The sequence below is a fragment of the Calonectris borealis genome, chromosome 4 (assembly GCF_964195595.1).
Source record: "Calonectris borealis chromosome 4, bCalBor7.hap1.2, whole genome shotgun sequence".
Taxonomy (NCBI): Eukaryota; Metazoa; Chordata; class Aves; order Procellariiformes; family Procellariidae; genus Calonectris; species Calonectris borealis.
Window position 1 is genome coordinate 58,720,809 of NC_134315.1, and position 20,052 is coordinate 58,740,860.

A 20,052-nucleotide genomic window follows, 5' to 3' on the forward strand; every position below is an offset into this window, starting at 1 on the left:
TTTGCACTGCTTAATAAACCCATCCCTGTGCTTCACAGGCAGACTTGCAGCGAGTCAGTGAGGTATGGCCCATTTGAAAATATTAAGGTTAAGAAGTGAAATAGTGAACACCTGATAGCCGGTATAAAAACCATCAGTAGTCAAAGTAACATTAGCTTTGGGATATGATACTTCTGCAATTTTTGCTAAATTCATATTATTGCATAAAATTTATAAGAAATCTTATTTTACAATTCAGTTTTATCATCAGGAAAGCTTTAGAGATGTTCTTACCATGCTTCAGATGTAGGCAGCTGTCATTCTGGGGCCTGTACCTGTAGAAGATTGTTTTCCTTTAACAAATTTCTGTTACAGAGTTTTTGCACATTCCAAATAAGTTTTTTTGCTACAGTATTACATGGATTTTTTGGTGTGGTTTTGGTTTTGTTGTTTGGTTTTGTTATGGTTCTTATACCAGCCATTTTTCTTGGGGAAAACAGGGTGTTTCTTTGTATGTATTTTACAGGCAAAGAGGAGACCTCACTGATGCTTTTAGCCAACCTACTAGGCAGCTGTTAGTGTACACAGAAATCTAAAACACAGCGATAAAAAATACAGTGGCTACAAAAAGGTCAGTGTAAAGTTTCCAGTGTCCAATAATCCCACACAGTATTTGAGAGACAGTGAAGTCTAAGGATGATACAACATTGATTGAGGAGAAAAGCAAAGGTAAAGCAGGACAGTGATTGCAGCAATGCGTAAGTTCAGCCAAAGGATGTTGATGCCGTCAGGACTGCTGCACGGAAAGGCGTAAGGGAGAGGAGATATGTAATGTGTGCATTTTCACAAGCTTGCATTCAAAGTGAAGTATCTTAAAACATCCATTAGAAGCAAGTGTTAGAGAAAAGCACGTAAAAATTAAATAGCGCAAGCCCTGGTTTCTAAAATATACCTGAGGTCAATGGTAAGTAAGAGTTGGTCACGGCCTACCTGATGCTGATTCCTGCAACTTTTCTCTCTTCCTCTTCTTTTTCTTCCCCTGAAAAAAAAGGAAATTTTACCATTCTATTACACACTCAGAACTTTTTTTTGTCGCTCCCCCACCTCACGGCGTAGAAATGAAAGCCATCTGGACACTGAGAAAGGAAAAAACCCAATTGTTTTCGGGATAGCCAAAACCTTTTCTAACCCGCTTCCAACTGTTTCAATGGTAACAAGGTTTGCTCTCAGCATCTATGGAGAAATATGCACATGAGCAATACGCATTTTTGTACCCACACGGAATTACAATTTCTGGCAGTTTTTCAACTAACGCTGGCAGCCGCAAGCATCTAAAAGACTTCTCATGCTTAATAATCTGATGACACATATGTTGATATCATAATTTATGGCTCTTACAAGAACTCTTCACACATTCAGATACTTACACTGTCATACATGGCAACAGCAGACAGGGTGTTGAAAGTACCTAGGACGACCATGACTTGTCCCCAGGGTGCAAACGAGCCAACTAAAACTGTTCTGATAACACCCGTACCTTAACAAAAGCCAAGTCCCATATGGCTGCACCCGGAGAACGCACTGTGCAATAAGCAAATAGCAGACTGCTGTATAGCGGAGCACCCTTAATGTGACTGAGGCGCAGGACAGAAATGGACGTCTGGCAGCTGTCTTTCTTGGACACCACACTGGCACCAGTGTGCCGGCGCAGGCTCATCGTGCCAACCCACACACTCAGCCTTCTCCTGCTCCCCCATCTACGGAAAAGGCCAGAGCTCCCAGTTCGCAAAGTCTTTCAGGAAACAAAAGGTCAGTTTAGACCCACAATTTTAAACCTCAATCATCTTGTGTCGCCCTAATTACCACTTTGATATTCCTCCATATGACTTTCCCTTATTGTCCTCTATTGTCAGTCAGAGCTTTTTCTTTTTGTTTAAAAAAAAAAAATCATATCCATCTATATTTTAAAGAAGCCTTCAAGCTGCCAGGACAGGCTCTAAGAGGCGAGCTCTGGCAAACCTTGGTGCAGTTGCTGTAAGCGGGACTGCAGCCCAATGTCCATCCTTCTGCCCCCAGCAAGGGGTCACCCCACTCAGCACAGCTGAGTCAACGCGTGTCCTGGTGTAGACCGGGCCATACACGGTGGCCACAAACTGGAAGGGCTGAGGTGGAGGGACACATCTTTCCATCAGCTAGCTCTGCAAGGCGACGGGATGGACAGCAGGTGATGTGAGAAACCACTGCAGTGCTCACTGATGGACAGCAAGCGAGGGCTCCAAATACAGCTACCGTGAAGTTATGGCAGATGAATTTAAGTAGTCTCCAGTCTGCTCTGGCAGTCTAGGCCTGCCTGATTCTTAAGCTCCCGTCCTTATGTATTCTGAGGCTGGCAACAGGGCTGGGCAATGCCTTGTGAGAGAGCTCCCAAAGATGGGACCAAGACTAGAAGCTGGAAAGCAGATTTCGAGGGCGCTGGGAAACCCACAGTGATATGCTTCATCACTTAGGCACCAAGGCAATACTCCTTTACAGAGGAAAGCCCATTAGTTAACATGTTAACATGGAAAAATCATGCGAGGAACATTATGCTTTATTTTCTATGGCAGGCTGACTTCAAGTGCTAAAACATACTGAAAGCTGATCTGAGATCCATCTATGAGATACCAGAAGAGGAAGAACAGAAGGAAAAGGCTGGGCTGAAAACTAGTTGTCAGCATTCCCCAATGAGGTAGTTTCTGACAATTCCAGCACACATAGACACATCACATTATGAAAACACTGTGCTTCTCATGACTATCACACAACTTTGCAGGACTACTTTGGGTGTCAGTAATAAAAACCTAATAAAAAGCACACAGATATTGTCAGCAGTTGAATAGCAATGCTTAACAATTTCTTGGGATTTCTGAAATCCTGAATAACCCGGCAGACCAAAATAGAATAATTAAAACCAAGCAGCACACAATTTTTTAATCGTACTGTTTTGTGAAATTCACCCACGTGAAACGGAAGAGTCACCCCTAAGTCACTTCCAACTCTCAAAATACTGCAGTAATATCTGTGCTAAATGAATACAATTTCATTTTTTGACTGCTCAAGTTAGAAAAAATGAAGAGAAAAAAGAAAAAAAAAAAAAAAGATGACATATACCTGAAAAAGTTTCAGTGATAAACTGTGATCTACCATGATCACCACCTCACCACCACTGCAACAAACATGTGCGTGCCTGGAGAGGCAGAGAGAAGGACTGCGAGAGGAAGCTAGCGGAGTTCTCCATTGTAACCTATAGGACTGGAGCATGTCAGAGCTATACTTCCACACAGGATGTAGGTTGGAAGCACATCAAAGACCGAATTCATACGTGCCACCTTACACACTCCAAATGCCTATCAAGTCATTTAAGAAACCGCAGGTTCACTGCTTGTGCTGTATGGCAGTAGGCTGTGGCAAAACACATCAGGTTCTCAGAGTCAACATGACTGAGCATCACAGGACAATCTTGAAGGCTGACATTCAGTAAACATGAGCTAACAAGGCTCCAAAGTGGTTTGATTTTCCAGCGAGTAAGTTCAAGACGATTGAAATCCCTTTGTTTTCAGGGAGTATATCACCGAGGCCCTATTTGTTCCCAGGTATATTTCAAGACAGCTCTGTTGACATGGTCTGGTTACTGGAAATAAACCCTACCTGCGTAAAGTCATGACAGCTCATCTGCTAGGAAAGATGACTGTATAAAACAGGCAGAAACAAGTTACTAGGGCTTACAGTAGTGTCTGTGCTTACAAAACTGGGCATGGATGTCAGCAAGACCAAGGCATTTGCTTCAGAGATGATCATGTAGTTTGTGTCAACACCTTCCATGCCAAAGATCTCCCTGAGAGACTCTAGCTTACAATGAGAATTTTGTTTATGCTGAACAGTAGCTGTGCTGGATTGGAAATGTTGGGTACTTCCACAGTTTCTGTTAACACCGTATTTAGGTGCCTCATATTCTTTAATGTCCACAAGACATCACTGAAGTAGAGAAATGCTACTGTCCACCTAACACAGATGGAAAACTGAGTCAGATATAGCATGTACACTTCCTATCACAGTAAATAATGTCACAGCTGATGGGGGGACGGAAAGGAGCCCAGATCTCAGGCTAGGATCAGTCTCTCAGGGTTGCAGCTTGCGAGTTTCACAACATAACATATGACTACACTGACAGCTCATTGTAAGCACAACAGTATAATTGTGCAGTGCAAGCTGTGCAACGTGCTATTAACACTTGTTTGATATTTAATTATAAAATAAGAGTGATGGTAAGAAAACTTCTTAGCTTCACCAAACTGTATAAAAGCAGAATCTATCATGAAGTTTACTTATACAAATTTTGCAAGCTTTATTTCAGAGATGGGCCATTCTGAATTACTTTCAGCTAAAGTTCAGTTTGCATTAAGATCCCTGGGCTTTTGGTTCTCTTGAAAGAAAGACACCCCTTTTTTACTTATGTCTAAAGAAGATTTCTTCATAGCAAGTGATCAAATAGAAAATTATGGAAAATTCACAGCTGTACAGTAGAACATAAGCTTTCAGACAATACTGACGATGGTCTTAGAAAAAAAAAACTTTCCCTTCCAAAACTGTGACCTTCATAAGAGGCATCTCACAACAACAACAAAACCTCAAGTTTTCTGGATGCTTGAAGTGCAAACAAATATAAGGGTTATGTTTGTTCACCATGCCTCCATTCAGAATTTTCCACAAGTAAAGAGAAAAAGAAGAAAGAAAAAAAAAGTTAGGTAAAGGGAATTAATTTGAAAAGAGCCTTCAAGTGAGCGACTTACATAGTTGTCTCTTGCAGACCAGCCTGGATAAAGCTGCATGTGTAGCTGCCTTTCTTTACGAGCTAGTTCATAATATTTCGCTTGTTCTTCACGGGAGAGAGCATGCCACTGCAAACAAAATAAACATAGCATTAGACTAGGAAATAAACTCATACCTAGGCAAAGGATGACACGAGCAAGTGTTTTTGTGACTTTGATTCAGTCCTTCCCCACTGCAAAAATGAAATTCATTAGCAATTACAAGTACCCGTGTTTATTAACCAACTTTCAGGCATTTGTCAGCTCTGCAACTGCCAAGTGCCTTGAGCAAGACAAAAATCATTTATGGAAATGGGGCTCACCAAATAATCTGCTCACAGAACGATGCTCTCCCAACACTACTTCAAAAAACCCCAAAAGGCCCAAACAACCAAAAAGCACCCTTTAACTCCTGACAAAATGAAAGGTTTTGTGCTGCTTTTAAAGGGCAGTGAGCTCCCTACCACAGAAGGGTTTGCTGTCTTGTTTTTTTAAGCAGCAGCTACACGCGGGTTTTCAATACCAATGCAGAGGGCTTTCTGGGCACCAGCAGGCTCTATTCCAAGATCAACCCCTAAGTATTGAGCTTCAAGGTACCTGCCTTCTGATTTCTTCTTGTTGTAATAGAAGAAAAGAAAATGGCAACTGCAAAAGTTTCTAAGATACAGAAACCACAGAACTGTAATCTTCCAAATTACATGAGTTGACCTCTGTAGCCAAGTAGGGATAAACGTCCCACTTTTATGTACTTGTAAAAAAAAAAAACACCAAACAAAAAAACCCCTCACAACCTGCATATTTGAAAAGGCACCAGCTATATCAGTATCTAATAATTTTGTTCTTGTTGAAACACCTATCATAGACCTGAACCAAAAAGAGTAAAGGCCTTTTATTTAGAATCAGGTTCCACTGCTACAGCATTAGACGTGTCTTCTTGTTTGACTTTGACAATATGCATGGGGGAGAAGGGAGAGAAGAAGATACTAAAAAAAAAAAAGACAGACATGAAATCAAGACACTCATGCAAGAATAATTTACAGAACTAGGATTTCAGATCAGATCACATTTGTATGATTTAATGTTTTGTTACATGTCAGAAGATGTGAACTAAAGCGCTTGTCTGTCTTGACGTAGCAAGTTCAATGTGTTACTGAAAGCACAGCAGTTCAGCCTATTTGCAACTCTCAAACTCCACATGTGCATTCCAAAACTGGAAGGTAGTGAACATTATGCCGTGGCATCAGAGAGCCCAGCACACGCAAAGCGTCAGCTCTTGAGAACGGAGGTCGTTCCTGTTCCGGAGTGGCACAGGGTATAGTAAATAGTGACCAGGATGACTGAACACAAAACATTCGATAATAATTAATCTCCAAGCAATTATATTGGATAACTCATGCGTTGTTTGTACCACAGTAAAAGTGGAATTTGAGGTACTTTCACAGAGAAGAGTAACTTGAAAGGAGGAGACCAAGCTGTGGAAAAAGCAGGCAACGGAGCACTGAGGCTTGATTCATTACCAAAATGGAGATAAATAAGCCACTGCCCTCATTCAGGCCAAGAAAACAAGGTTGACATACTAAGCAACTAAGATTGATTACTGAGGGAGTGAGAATGAAAACGTGATCCTAGAGACTTGCAAGAAAGAATGGAAAAGGCAAGCGCTGAGATGTCCTTTAAGAGGAGGTAAGAAGAACATCAGAGAGAAGGCAGAAGGCTGCAGGAACCGGGAGACGTACCAATAGATTTCTGCTCTGTTTGGGGTGTGTGGGTTGGCGGGGGGATGGGGCGGGGAAGTCTTCAGATTATAACAGAGAAATAGCAGTTAAGGTCATGTACCGACTTCCCACTTAAAAAGCACAGGGTTTTCAGAGCAGTGCAGTGCCTCTCAATACTGCCTTAGTCAGTGGTCAAGAAGAGGGGTTCACTAAGCAAGGGGATTTGAATAATCCCTACGCAAACTCAGATTGATACAAAAGTCGTCCCTCTTCTCACTTCTGGGACAGCCAAGGGCAAAATGGGCATTTACCTCTGCTGCTTTCCCTTGGAAGAACAACACTGACAGTGAACATGAAGTTTGTAATTGTGGGTTGGCCTGCGTATTTTTTTTCGGAGCGTGGAAAGAACAAAACATGCCTTCAATGCCACAGAAGCAAATGGGTCTCCGCAAGGCTCTGGGACGTATACCGGGATCATCAGTACTAGCCTGTTGATTTTAGAGACATTCAAAACTTGACTGGACGAGTCCCTGAGCAACCTGATGTAACTGGACCTGCTTTGAGCAGGTGTTGGACTATACGACCTCCACAGGTCCCTCCCAACCTACATGACTTTACAATTGGACGACGTTATATTCACTTTCAAGTTCCATCTCCACTGGCATCCAGTGTTCATCTTTGAACGATCCCCTCCTGCTCTGATGGACACCAGCCTAAGGGAGGACCCAGAAGGTGATCTGAATGCTCCTGCCATGTGTGAATGAGGATATTTCATGCCTGAGGTGCTGACACCATGACATGAGTGGAACAGACACCAATTTGATGACGTTGCTAATGCTGAAAAAAGAAAATCAAGATGCTACTTTTATTTTTAGTTGCATGTTTTATCTTCTATAGCTAATTTGATAGTTGCACATTAGTTAGCACCTCAAGCAGAAAGTGGGCCATCATACCCAACTAAAGGGAAACACACACAAATTAGCAGCACACGTGAGTACACACACACCCTCCTGTACATACCCTTCTGCCAAGAATCTGGTTGATAGCTGCGCTTTCTTTCAGAGTACACTCTGCTACAACGTTCGCTCTCATTTCTTTCATGTACAACATGAAAGCATTCAGAGGTTTCTTAATATGAGGTCTTTTTGGCTCTTGTTCTTTTCTCTGTTCGTGCTGAGGCTTCCTAAAACGTGGTGGGGGAAAGGGAAAGGAGGGGAAAAAAAGCATCCATTTACCTTCAGCCTAAAAAAACCCCAATGGAAAATTACCAACCTGTGGTTACAGTAGCATTTAAGTAGTAAGAATGAGAATTTCAGTGGTCATGTCCCATCCACTTTCATCTCTTTTCAGAGAACTGACTTAATTTAATACTCAGGGAGGATGTCAGGTTGACATTCTCCAGCAAGTAACATTTGATCTGTGAATCCGCTCCAAATTCATCACTTGTCTCAATTGTCTTTTTGAAAGGCTATCCATAGTATCCTAGAAGAGCACTGCTACAGGCAGGAGGATAGCTCCTCATCCGCTTCTTTCTTAGGCCTTTTGCCTTCAAGTACTAAGCAAAAGGGCTGCTTTTTACTAGTAGATTTTACAGTTAAGACCTTTCCCAGCAGAAGCTCATAAGTTCACACTCAAGCAACATCCACAGGTAGACAGGTTCACGATTATGTCTGATTCAAGATGACTGTTGCAGATAGCTAAAAAGTGCTGGACTGGAATGAGAAATGGCTCTGTGTCTCATTACTCTTCCCAAACAGTAGCCCACATCTCCTGTTTTAGTTATAGGAGAAGAGTTAAAATTCAGAGAGGACATAAAAGGCACTTTTTTTTTTTATTTTTAACCTCCTTGACTCTTCTTCAGATAGAGTTAGTTCTCAAACATTTATAGATTAATGGCTAGTGCAGAAAGGCAGACTCACACATGCATTAGCTCACTGTCGTTGTGCGGATGTTCTTGTTTTACTTGAGGTGTTACAATAGCTGGGTGAGGGATTCCAGTTGTATGAGGGCCTGGAGGACCAGGAATCATGTGATGTGAAAACCTAAAAGAGAAAACAAAGGAAGGTCTGTAACCTTACTGAAGACAGGCATCAAACACGTATGACAGCAGCGGGATGCCCCAAGAATGCAAATGCTACAGAGCTTGCAATGAAAGACAATTCTTAAGAGTGCATGAAAAATATTTGGCTAAGATTTGTGCATTGTAGCCCACTTATTCCAGAAAAACAAACAAACAAAACAGTCAACATTTTGGTTGTAAAGAAGTTATTTTATTACCTTTCAGGCAAACAGTTTTAGCAATGCACACAAGAAACATTTAACAGTTGTACTGTTGCACTGACTAGCAATAAAAATACACATTTCTTAACCAAAAACTGTATTTCCACACCAAGATATAAACATTCTTAAAATATCCACCACCAGCCAATGCAAAGGAGGGAACTGCCATGCAGAAACAAATAAAATAAAAGAAGAGGAGTCTTTTCAAGAAGTCCCTGATGGCTCTCTAAGGGATCTCTTACTTTTCAAAGTACTTAAGCTAAAAGATTGTAATATCACTTCACCTAAACTCACTATCCTTCCTTCAAATGCTTAAAATAAAAATAAACTAAAAAAATACTGCATCGGGGGAGAGAGGGAGAGGGGGAGAGGGGGAGAGGGGGAGAGGGGGAGAGGGGGAGAGGGGGAGAGGGGGAGAGGGGGAGAGGGGGAGAGGGGGAGAGGGTCTGAGACTTTTGTCCTAAATAAACCTTCCTTTCATTTGTACAAGGAAAATGAAAAGAAAACCAAAGTACCACTAACTCAATCATCCCACCCTACTAACCCAGGTCATCCTCAAGGATAGCTGAGACGAGTCTTGAAGGTGCTGAGCATTGCAAGCTCAGGCGCAGCAGAAAACCTGCATGCTTTATTTTGAACTGGTGGAAAGTACCATTAAAATCAAAAGCAAGCTCATGCTCCAAAGGTTTGCTAAATGAGTGCTGGTTAAGGAATCACATCCAGCCTCTCCTTTCTCCATTCCCTAATCACCTTGCCCTTTTCCTTCATGTCATCAAAATAAAGCAAACACAAAGCCCTGTAACCAAATCAGGTCATTTTATTATGGAGAAAGAATGGGTTTTCTTCCCAATCACCCTGACAGGCACATGCTTATCATTCACCTGTAAAGAAGTAAAGGGACAGTGATAATCCAAAGGAGCCCACACAAATAGAAGCAAGAGGACCCACCACTTATCAAGTGGTCTGTCTTAAGTCCCCATGCAAGAGGATGCGTCTTCTACACGTCACACAAAAAAACCCCAAGAATGCTATATTGCAACCTTGTGTACACCAAGCACAGGATGCAGAAGCTGTCTTTAGAGTGCAAAAGCAGAGGAGAGGAGGTCTGGAGTGTGTCATGGCCAAGTCTCAGTTAGCATTGCTTGCTTGCACTTAGACATAAAGACACAGCGCCTGATTCACACACCAGTACAAATACACTGTGCTGGCATCCCTTGCCATTAGAGGCTTTGGGCTATGAAATATCTACTTGCGAGCAAGTTTCCACACAGAGCGATACCTAAATGATTCAAGACTAATTACCAACAGCTTTGAAATTAGAACTAGAGAACGCAGACTAGAGTGACAATCCACCTGGCTGCACACTTGCATGAGCAAAACCCAAGGATGCACACTATATGTTGCATCTAGAAATGAACTAACGACCCATTTCAGATGAAACAGCTCAATTAATTGTTGACAATTCACTGGTGCTCCTAATTGCAATACTTCAGAGACTGTCAAGAAAATGCTGAATGAGACCAGTGTGGGATCCAGGCAAACTGTATCTACACAAATATGTTAAATAAAAATGTACGCATAAAGTTTTAGCTGACTGAAAAGCAAGCAAAGGCAGACCAAGATGCAAGCAGAAGAGCAACTTGCCCTCTAATGCCAGCAGTTACTCCCCAGTCAGTCATTCACCTCCTACACCTACCTGGACATGGAAGGGTCGACTGAGAGTGAGGATGGATAGGGCTGCCTGAATCCACTCGAGATAGGATATACAGGCTGACCTTGCCTGAGGTCACAGAAGAAAGGAACCCATCAATCATATGATACGGTATTCAGTAGTTACTCTAGAGTTACAAGCACTTGATGGGAACTCAGTACTAGTCACAAAAAAATAGTAACAGGTAACACTTTCAAGAGTTCTGCTGTATTCAAAGCTAACGAATCCTTGAACACTTTGGACTTTCTCCCTTGCTATTGAAAGATTCCCAATCTGGGTTTCCGCTGGCGAAGAAAGCAAAACCACCAGCCTTCCTCCCCCAAAGCACACGTGCATGCACACACACACACACACGCGCGTTTTAAAAGCACTGGAATCAGATTTGGTTTACTAGCTCTTAGGAAAGAGGCATTTTTTTCCAAATAGTTCTACTGTAGATCAGTGCAAGAACACCAGACTGTGAATTGTCAAGTTAGAAAACCTTTTGAATAGTTTTATTCAGTCTTTGAAAACTTAGGACTCTTTCCATTTGCATCTTTATAGTGAGGTAGAAGTGGCCAGCTTTTCTAAGAAAGCAGAAGTTTATTTGATTAAAAAAACGCCATAACCACCTAAAAGCCCACAGCAACATAAGTCCATCTTAACTACTTAAAGTTCAAACTTTGTAATCCAGTAAAAGAAGCCTGTGTGAAATTCTTACCTCCTTTATACTCCCACACATACGGAATATTTTGTCACCAGCCTGTCACTTGGACTCTCTAGTTTTTATCATCATCACCACATTTTGGCTACTTTCAGTTAGCAACAGTTCAGGTCGTGACTTCGATTAACACCCTGAAGTAGCATGCTATGGTAATGCAAACAAGTAACAGTTCAGCCCAAATCCCTGAACCAGCCCAGAAAGACCACCACACACATCAATCCTATTCAAACAGTTAATTATTGACTGGCAGATCAGCTTTCAGAGGGGGAAAAAGGGGATATTGGCCTTTGTAAAGTTCAGAATACAGGTTTCACACTTGGAGTACATTACTGGAAATGAGCTCAAAGGGAAGGGAATTAAAAAAAAAAGGTGGAGGAAGTCTCAGCAGCGCTACCACGCAGAAGGCAGCTGGAAGCCGTAAGCATAAGGGACGGCTGGGTACATCCTCCTGTCAGTGAGCGCTGCTGAACACATCCGCAAGCCTTATAAGATCGGATCTTGTCTCTCCTCTTCTTTCTCTTTTCCCTTTTCCCTCCCCCCAGCCTCTGCATCGAGAAACCATTCAAATGAAATGATTGACCACATCTGGAAAACGAATGCCAGGAACTACCTGGTGGTGGTGGTGGAGGTGGGGAATCAGCCGAGCAGCAACAAACGGGGAGGAAGGAGGGAAAAAAATAAGAAGAAAAAAATAGTGAGTCAGATACTTCCATATTTTAGTTTGGTATCTGATAATAATTTGTTCCAAAAAGGCATGTGGCATTTCCTGAAAGATTTGCCAGCAATACAGCATTTCACCATCTTTTGCTCTCTACTTTCTATGCCTATTGTCAACCGGATCATGTTTCCCTCCCATAAACACGCTAAAAAAGAAAAAAAAAATCTGCAATGCTTGTTGCATGGGCACGGATTATTCAAGATACAGCTTCTAAAGCACTGAAATTGTTGCTGAGTTTCCTTATTCCTTGCTCCGACAGATCTGAGAGCAAGTACCTATCTACCCCAAGCAGACATGAAGCATCCTGCCAAATCGATTACTCTGAAAATACCATGTTTCCTCCAAAAGGAAAATGACACCCTGAATGGCAGAGAAAGATCTTGAGAGGCCTAGTATTAGCAAGAGCAGCAAAATCTCCCAATGACAGAGGCTTCTCTCCATACAGAAACTGTAAAAAGCAGCAGACTACAAAAGTTTGTTCGCCATTTTGGTGCAGTTTCAAGATTTCCCCCCCCCCCCACAATTCAAAGTTCCTTCTTACCTTCCCTCCCCTCAGTAATTGCATTTTTGTTTATTAAAAATTTACATTTTATTCCTTGAGAACTGTTTTCTGCTATCTTTCCAAATGCCAAGAGCCACAAATCTGAGCCATAAGAAATATACAGACTTCAAAGTGAAATCTACACACTTCAATTTCTGTACGTGTTCAAAAACCAGATTCAATTCATTTCAAAAATCGACATTTTTTGATCTTTTCAACTAAAATAACGTAATTTCTTACTGCAGTGACATTCTTATTTTGTAAATGCTGCGACTGATTCAACAACAGCGAATGGTGTGCACATGCACCTTTGTCTGAAAAGAAGCTAGAAGATCTTACCAGCCAAGAGGTGGTGTTATCTGTCCAACCCCCCCTGGAGACAAGGGATAGAAGGTAGGGAGATCAGGAGCTGGAGGATGCCTGGACATGCCTGTTAAAGAGCACAGAAGAATGAATGATTTTTCCCCTCAAAATACTACACGTGGGCTACAGTTCACAGCTAACACGGCCAACGTTACAATGGAATTAGTGCTCTAGATAAGAAATAACGACGTTCTTGGTTAGTGTTAAAAGCAAAAGGCTATCCATGCCACCTTCAAAATAATAAGTAACTTGCACATGATATTGCAATTCAAAGGGAAATACTGGAAAGAACAAAGTGGAAGGAGGGAATAAATGCATGGGTAAGGAGCTGTGCAAGTTTCGATCTCCCGTAAAGCACGTTAGACAATACTATCCTCTCAATGGTTTCACCAAACCCGATCGGATCCTGAGGACCTCTTCTAACACAGCATGAAAGAAGAGGAAAATAAAGCGTTGTCAAAGAGGCAGCGCAGCAGAGCTATTAGATTAGGTAAATTGCTACTTGTACGTTTTCGTGGGTTCCCTTATGGATTCACAGATTTTGGAAACTTGCTACCACAGAGGATCAGTGGTTAATTAAGAATCATTTTCAGGCCTGTAATGGTCACACTTGATATGATTCATTTGGCTTCCAATTGTCACTCCAGCTCCAACTAAGCTCTTCATCAAGTTGACTCCTGTGGGCTCCAAGGTCAATCTGTTTTGCATTGGTAGTATTTCATGGAAAAATAAGAGTCCCATCAGAAATGATCCATCAGCTCACATTCCCCAGAACACAGAGTCCTACAACTGCAAGAATCACCTCAAGATTAAAGCTAATCCTCGTCCCAACAGGGTCCGTGGTCTCCATTCTTCACCTAAACCTCATGCCCCCAGGAGACATGGAATTATGGTTGCAGAGGCCACAAAGACATCGGTTTATTTAAATGTGTTTGGGGAAGAGGGGGCTGAAGCAGAAGGAATTGTTAAGTCTACTTCACATGTTAAATCAGCTGCTTTAAAAGGGCATTAAATATTTATGTGGTGACACTCCAAAGGTCCAAGACTGAGTGTGTGCTACCTTGAGACCTGCTTTATAGATTGATGCTACTGATTTATTTCCCCCCTCTAGTTTGTATTTAAATCTTCTGAATTTAATTACAAAATTTAAAGAATTATCTTTCAGGATTGTGTACAGAAAAGGACAGAAAACAATACTGGTGGTGTTACTGTCTCAAAAAAGCTAAATTCTCAGACTTGGGACCACAACCTGAGGATCATATTTTTGCCCAGTTGTCTTTTCAAAGGTGTAAAACAGCCGGTGGCTGACAGGAGAGGGAACTCTTTATATATCCCAGGGTTTTTATGTGAAAGGGAATGCTCTTTTGAAGCCGCTTTTAAAACAAAAAAAAAAAAAAAAAAAAAGGTGAATAAGCCCAGCCTCTCATCTCTCTCATCTCTGGTGACGGTTGATGCTCCTGGGAGTGACAACACGATCTTGCCCCTACCAGATCAAGTTCTGCACAAGGAGCTGGGCTGCTTCTTCCCCAAAATCCACATTTCTGATCCATGGAGATGATGCTGTTCTTTCTGCACTAATGCACAGTGGTTATCGCTAGCCCAAAACCTGTGGCCCCTCACGGGGGGCTACCAGCTACCTAACGCCCAGCATATGCAGCCACCGCATGGCCAGCTCTCCGAAGCAAGCTTTTGCTCACGGGAGGGTTAACAAAAAAATAAAATAAAATGAAATAAAAGGGAAGAAAGAAGTGACCGCCTTTAGCAAGGCAGTGGCTGTGTGTCCATCCCAACGTGCCTGGGGTGCGAGAGGCAGCACTGTAGGCAAGCTGCTGTGGGCCCCCCCGTCGCCTACCCGCCGGGGGATTTCGGTGGGAGGAGGGCACCTCGGCATCTGGGCTGGGGCACTGGGGTAGCGCCTCGCTCCAGACCCACGGTGGGAGGCGAGGACAGAAACAATGGTTGGAGGCGTTTGGCAGAGGACCTGAGGGAAAAAAATCTTCTCTTCACAGCAACTGCATGGGCCACTTCACTGGGGCTGCTCCCACATGCCAGCGGCGCCGAAATGGGGAGCATGGAAAGACCACACACATCAAGGAGACCGTCACAGCCAAAACCAGAAGTCTCCAGCCTGCGTTATCCATCCCCATCTCCACCAGACACTGTGCAAAGGGACCAAGAGCCCATCCAGGAACACCGGAGGGGCACGAGCTCTGCGCCAGAGACGCCCCGGCTGCCGCCGGCAGAGCCCCTCTCTGGGCTTGTGCTCCGGGACGGGGACACGAGCGGTGGGATGCACCGGGGCTGGACAGGGGAGAGGGCGAGATGAGGCAGAAGGGAGGACAGGCAGCAGAAACAACAAACCAGATGTTCAGTTTGGGTCTGCAGGAGAGGAGTACAGGGTAAAGGCAAAGAATTAGGGTGCAGGAGGGCAAACCCATCGCGCAGCAAGTGAAAACCTCTTGAGCTCGTGGACTGCAGCAGCGGGGTGTGCCCCAGCCACCACACCCAGCTTCGGCAAGAGGTGGAAATCCTGTACTCTAACACGCGTGGCACCCGTGGGATTTCAAGGAAAGAACATGAATATCCTTCTCCTGGGCACTGATGCAAAGGAGGAAGACAAATGAGGACAGGAGGTCTCCATTTGCTTCTTCCAACTCTGAAAAAGGTATTATACATGTATTTACAGGCCAGGCTTTCCAGGCAGAGTGCTTTTTGTATTTCTGCTTCCTATAAAAAAAAAACAACCAACCAACTAACCAGCAAACAGCAAAAACCACACAGAGCCACAAGGCCATGGTATTTTCTGGATGTAGCCCATGTTATTATCTGCGGAGTAAGGTCAAAATAAAAACTAGACATTCAGGGAAAGTCAGAACTAAAGAAAGTCTCTCTCCCTGAATGATGGTGACTAGACACCTCCCCAGATAAATGGGACAACTGCGCATGTGGACACGTGCCCAAGTAAAGCAGAGCTTCATGAACTTGTCAACTAGGCGTCACGCCACGTGGTGGGACACGTGTGTGCAGAAAGAGGCAGGGAGAGGCACCCTCCAGCCCCAGCCTGGCACTGACAGAGTTCACACCCACGCAGTGACATCCCGACTACAGCGAACGCCTTCGTAAGCCCTCTGCTCCCTTTCCTTCCCTCCTCGCCGCCAGTTCTCCTGAGCAGGCTTCTCCTCCTCAGGCTGCTTACCCAAACCCCGGCTCAGACCCGCGCCGTCCGGGGTCCGTCCTCCCCTTGCACTCCCCCAGCCACCACCACATCCCCCCCGGCTCCTGCATCCCCGTGCGAGCAAACACACCCAGGGGTTTCCTGGGGAGGGTTCGCCGGGGTGCTGGGCGGGAGCTCTGGGTGCAGGCTGGGCTCGGCACCTCGGAGGTTGTTGGCGCTCTCCCGGGGGCCCACAGGCTGACCCGGAGCGGGGCTGGTCTGACGCTCCCAGACGAGGATCTGGGGAGCTTTTTTGTTTGTTTTAAGGAGTCCTAGGGGCACAGAGAAAACTGACACCTGCGACCCTGGCATCTAAAACAATGCCGTCTGCAGAAGGCAGTGGGCATCAGAAGGTTAAAAATGTCATGTTTGCAAAGCCTTAACCTGCGCAGGGTTGAAACTGTATTCTATGGGCTATGCTTCAGTCATGCCAACTGACATAGGAAATAATTCGGACAGCCAGAATACAAGGACATAAAATACAATTTTGAGTAAAAGGGAGAGAGAAAAGGTTTCAATAACACCACTACTGAAGTACTCTTCCCCTGTTTTTGGGAAGGTGAGGATGATTGCTCACCTTGTTTGGAGCTGACGTCGGAAGGGATGTGAGACGGGTGCGACCCCGGGGAAAAGTGCTCATCGCTGTAGGTGATAAGAGGGGTGAGGGGGTGAACCGCATGAGAAGGCTGTACCACTGGCACCTTGTTTGACTGCAAGAGAAGAAAAAAAATTAAATTAGTGTTAGCAAGGGGCTAACTGGGACTTCTGCATCAAAAAACAAAAGCACTTCCAAAATGCAATATTTACTTATTTGTATTACTGAAGGGAGGGGGGACAACATTGGGGCTGGCGGACAGCAACCAGGTTTGCTGCCAGAATCGGCATCCTCGAACCACCGGCGCCTGAGGAGGGGTGCAGGCGTTGAGGAAAGGCAGGGAAATAGATGGGGCTGGGAGCAGGAGGAGAGGTGTTTGGGAGACACGGAGATGGGGCTGGTGGAAGCGGCGGCCGGAGCGCGGCAGGGCAGGAGGAGCACCACGCCGGGCAGGCAGGCACCGCACACCAAGGGCTGCCACCGAAGGACGGCAGAGCCAGCAGCAGTGCTAAAGAAACAGTTTGGCTACGGGATCAGCATTAAAAAAAAAAAAGTTTTAAAGTACAGGTTTGCCACATCTCCAGCCTTAAGAGCAACACAAGCATCACCGACTTCATTCCTCCTCTCCATCGCTCTCCAAACGCGGCATGGCGCAGCAGAGACAAGCCCCAGCCTTGCCAGAGGGTACGGCGGGCTTTTCCCCCGGCAATTTTACAAACTCCACTCAAAATCTCCTGGTCTGGGCAGCAGGTAACTGAAAAGCCACCCTTAAAAGCCTAATTTCATATATAAGTGGTTGGCAGTGACCTCCCAGAGGGGTCAGTTAGGGAGGAGACTCGCTGACCGCCCAGGGACGGCAGGGAGGCCTCTCGCCACGTCATGCCACGGAGAAGTCAGCAGCGCTACGAACGCCCGAGAGGGTCCCAAAATGGGTGCCGCAAAGCGATGTCCACGCAGGCCAAGACGCACGTTTCCCATCGGCCCTTCCCAGAGAGGCGCAGGGGAGGGGGGCACTCAGCGTGTCGGAGGGACACTGCCCAAAATTACGCTCTTGGATCAAGGCTGCAAGACAACGGGACTCGTCCGCCCCAATGAAATGCTGCCGTATTAACACTGCTTGAAACACAAGTTGCTCCTCCCGTGGTGGGATGAGACGTAGGGATGATGCCAGCGTGTAACAGGCGCTATTCATTTGTACCCCGCCACTCTGTACCCTGCCCCTTAGCAAAAATAATCATGCCCCAAACAGGTTTTTATTAAAATTTAAAAAAAAAGGAAAAAAAAAGGCAAAATAAAGCAATAGTCCTTCAGAAAGAAACACTGACAGCCTGTCAAATACTAGGAATTAAGAAAAGAAAAAATCATTTAAAAGCCCAATGAAATTAATTTTCTTTGAGCTCACTATTGAAATCCCGGCACAAACAGATGTTAGGACAATGCTCCAAGTACAAACCCAGGATTTCTCTGGACTTCTAGAAGCAGAATGGTTATTAAATGGACAACTCAATTTGTTGTTAAGGCCGGTAGGAGTAGAGGAAAGGGAGCAAATGGGAACCAGTGCAGCGTTTTCTGCTTGCCTTGTTTCCAGAGCACCACCTTAAGGAACTTGCATTAGCAGGCAGTATCTTCTTAATGTCTGACCTATCCCTCCAGTCATATTGCTCGGAATCTGGTGCCATGAATTTTTGCTAAATTATGCTATCCTTGCTCTCCTCTTAATTTTACGGTTTTCAACACAGATTTGCTTTCCTGTGGGAAAGAGATAAGAACCTGAGGATTTTAATTTAAGCTTCGGCCTTGTCTTATATTTTGCAAGACGGAGAGAGAAAGCAGCGCCAGTAGGTGTTTTAAAGCCAACAAGCATTAGGTCCATTTTTGTGACCAAATAATAAAAGCAATATGAATTCTCAGTAATATATAGGAGTTGAGTTGTAAAGGGGATAGCTCACACTGCTATTCATCTTCTCTGTCTGTATAAATTCAACAAAAAACAGATGCCAACAAATTTCAGACGCTTTACAAATCAGGCCTCAGTCTTCAGCTACGAGACTTGTGGGCCAGCCCACCATTCAGCAATTACTTTATCAACAATAAACTGTATATTATGAATAAAGATCAAGCAATAGATGTATTTAGGTCACACACACGCAGCTGCTAATCAGCATTAATTTCTCAAAATTTTGTAATTAACATTTTGTATTATACTGGATGTAATTGTCATGCACGCCCCTGGTATCAGGGTTACTTGCTTTCAGAAATCACCCGTTTGTACTTTGAGCAAGCCAATCCCCGTGCCCCCTCGCTCTCCAGCATCCTGCAGATTTTATTTTATTTTCTAATTCTCGGCACCTTATCCTCTAAGCCCACGGCAGTGGCTTTCAATGGGCGAAGCAACCGTGAGAAGTCAGGAGAAAAGCAAACCGCTTGTCAGCGGGCTTTAAATTAACATATAAACGGGCCGTATCACCATTAAGAGCATTTGGGGGTCTTGCAGAGCCAGAAACTGAAAAAAAAAAAAATAGTAATAATAAATAGTAACAATAATAAAAAGCTCTCCAGCCTACCTGTCCCATACTGCTTTGGGAGGATGTAAGGAGCTCTGGCCACCTAAATCCTGCTGGGCCCCCAGACGTGCCACCGGACAGGGGCTCGGTGGGCACAGGCTGAGCACCCCTGTTCCCTGTGGTCCCACCAAGACGACCACAGTGATTGACTGGGGGAGAAAACGCAGGGTAACACGTGCGAAAAGAAACCAGGATGAGAAAGGCCTGATGACATATTTTCCAAAAGCCCTATGGACTAAATCAGTTCTGCTATGGCACCTGCCCTACAAGTCAACCCAGATGGGTTATCTGGGCCCTCTTCCCAGAGAGGGTTCAGGGCAGGTGACCAAGATCTCCTATGCAGATCCGGATGCCCCTCTTGCCGCCCTCTCAACTCTGCCTGCCCCAGGCTGGGCGAGGAGCAGACTGGCCCCACGCGCCCCGGCTAGTCCCACAGATGCTGACCTGCACCCTTCACTCTCTGGGACATCTGGATCGGGGACGATGACGAAGCCCCTTCCACCACTACTGCTCGCAGTGGGCATTACTGCCCCAAAGGCTTTTCAGGGCTGAGGGACATAGCCAAAATCCTACCTCACGCTGAGGTACAAGGCAGAGCTGATTAGACTCCTCCTACTGCAGCCCAGTGACTTCACCCATAGGCTTCCTCCTCTTCCCACAAACATGCCATCCCTACTACATTCATCTCCCCAAATTCTCCGAAGATGGTGCATAGAGCTGCAGAGACACTTGAGCGATTGAGACAGACCCAGGGACTGCCGATCTGGGTCAACGTGATCTCCGTGCAGGGGGAACTCGGTTCCCCAAGCTTTGCTCAGCCCC

General features: G+C 44.7%; 2 protein-coding genes across 4 annotated transcripts in view; one reads left to right on the plus strand and one right to left on the minus strand.

The window, feature by feature from the left end:
* RPL34 (ribosomal protein L34) overlaps positions 1 to 20,052 on the plus strand; it is a 350,268-nt gene that overhangs the window by 108,431 nt on the left and 221,785 nt on the right. The gene's annotated exons all lie outside the window — the stretch shown is intronic.
* LEF1 (lymphoid enhancer binding factor 1) overlaps positions 1 to 20,052 on the minus strand; it is a 70,462-nt gene that overhangs the window by 12,636 nt on the left and 37,774 nt on the right. Inside the window, exons 4-11 of one of the 3 annotated variants that reach the window (XM_075149749.1) lie at positions 16,649 to 16,781; positions 12,834 to 12,924; positions 10,518 to 10,601; positions 8,461 to 8,583; positions 7,562 to 7,724; positions 4,809 to 4,916; positions 970 to 1,018; positions 274 to 314 (exon numbers count right to left, since the gene is read on the minus strand). In XM_075149749.1, the coding sequence (XP_075005850.1) occupies positions 280 to 314; positions 970 to 1,018; positions 4,809 to 4,916; positions 7,562 to 7,724; positions 8,461 to 8,583; positions 10,518 to 10,601; positions 12,834 to 12,924; positions 16,649 to 16,781 (786 nt within the window). In that variant the 3' untranslated portion in view covers positions 274 to 279. The remainder of the gene's footprint in view (positions 1 to 273; positions 315 to 969; positions 1,019 to 4,808; positions 4,917 to 7,561; positions 7,725 to 8,460; positions 8,584 to 10,517; positions 10,602 to 12,833; positions 12,925 to 16,648; positions 16,782 to 20,052) is intronic. The other 2 variants (XM_075149748.1, XM_075149750.1) reach the window with 2 other exon arrangements.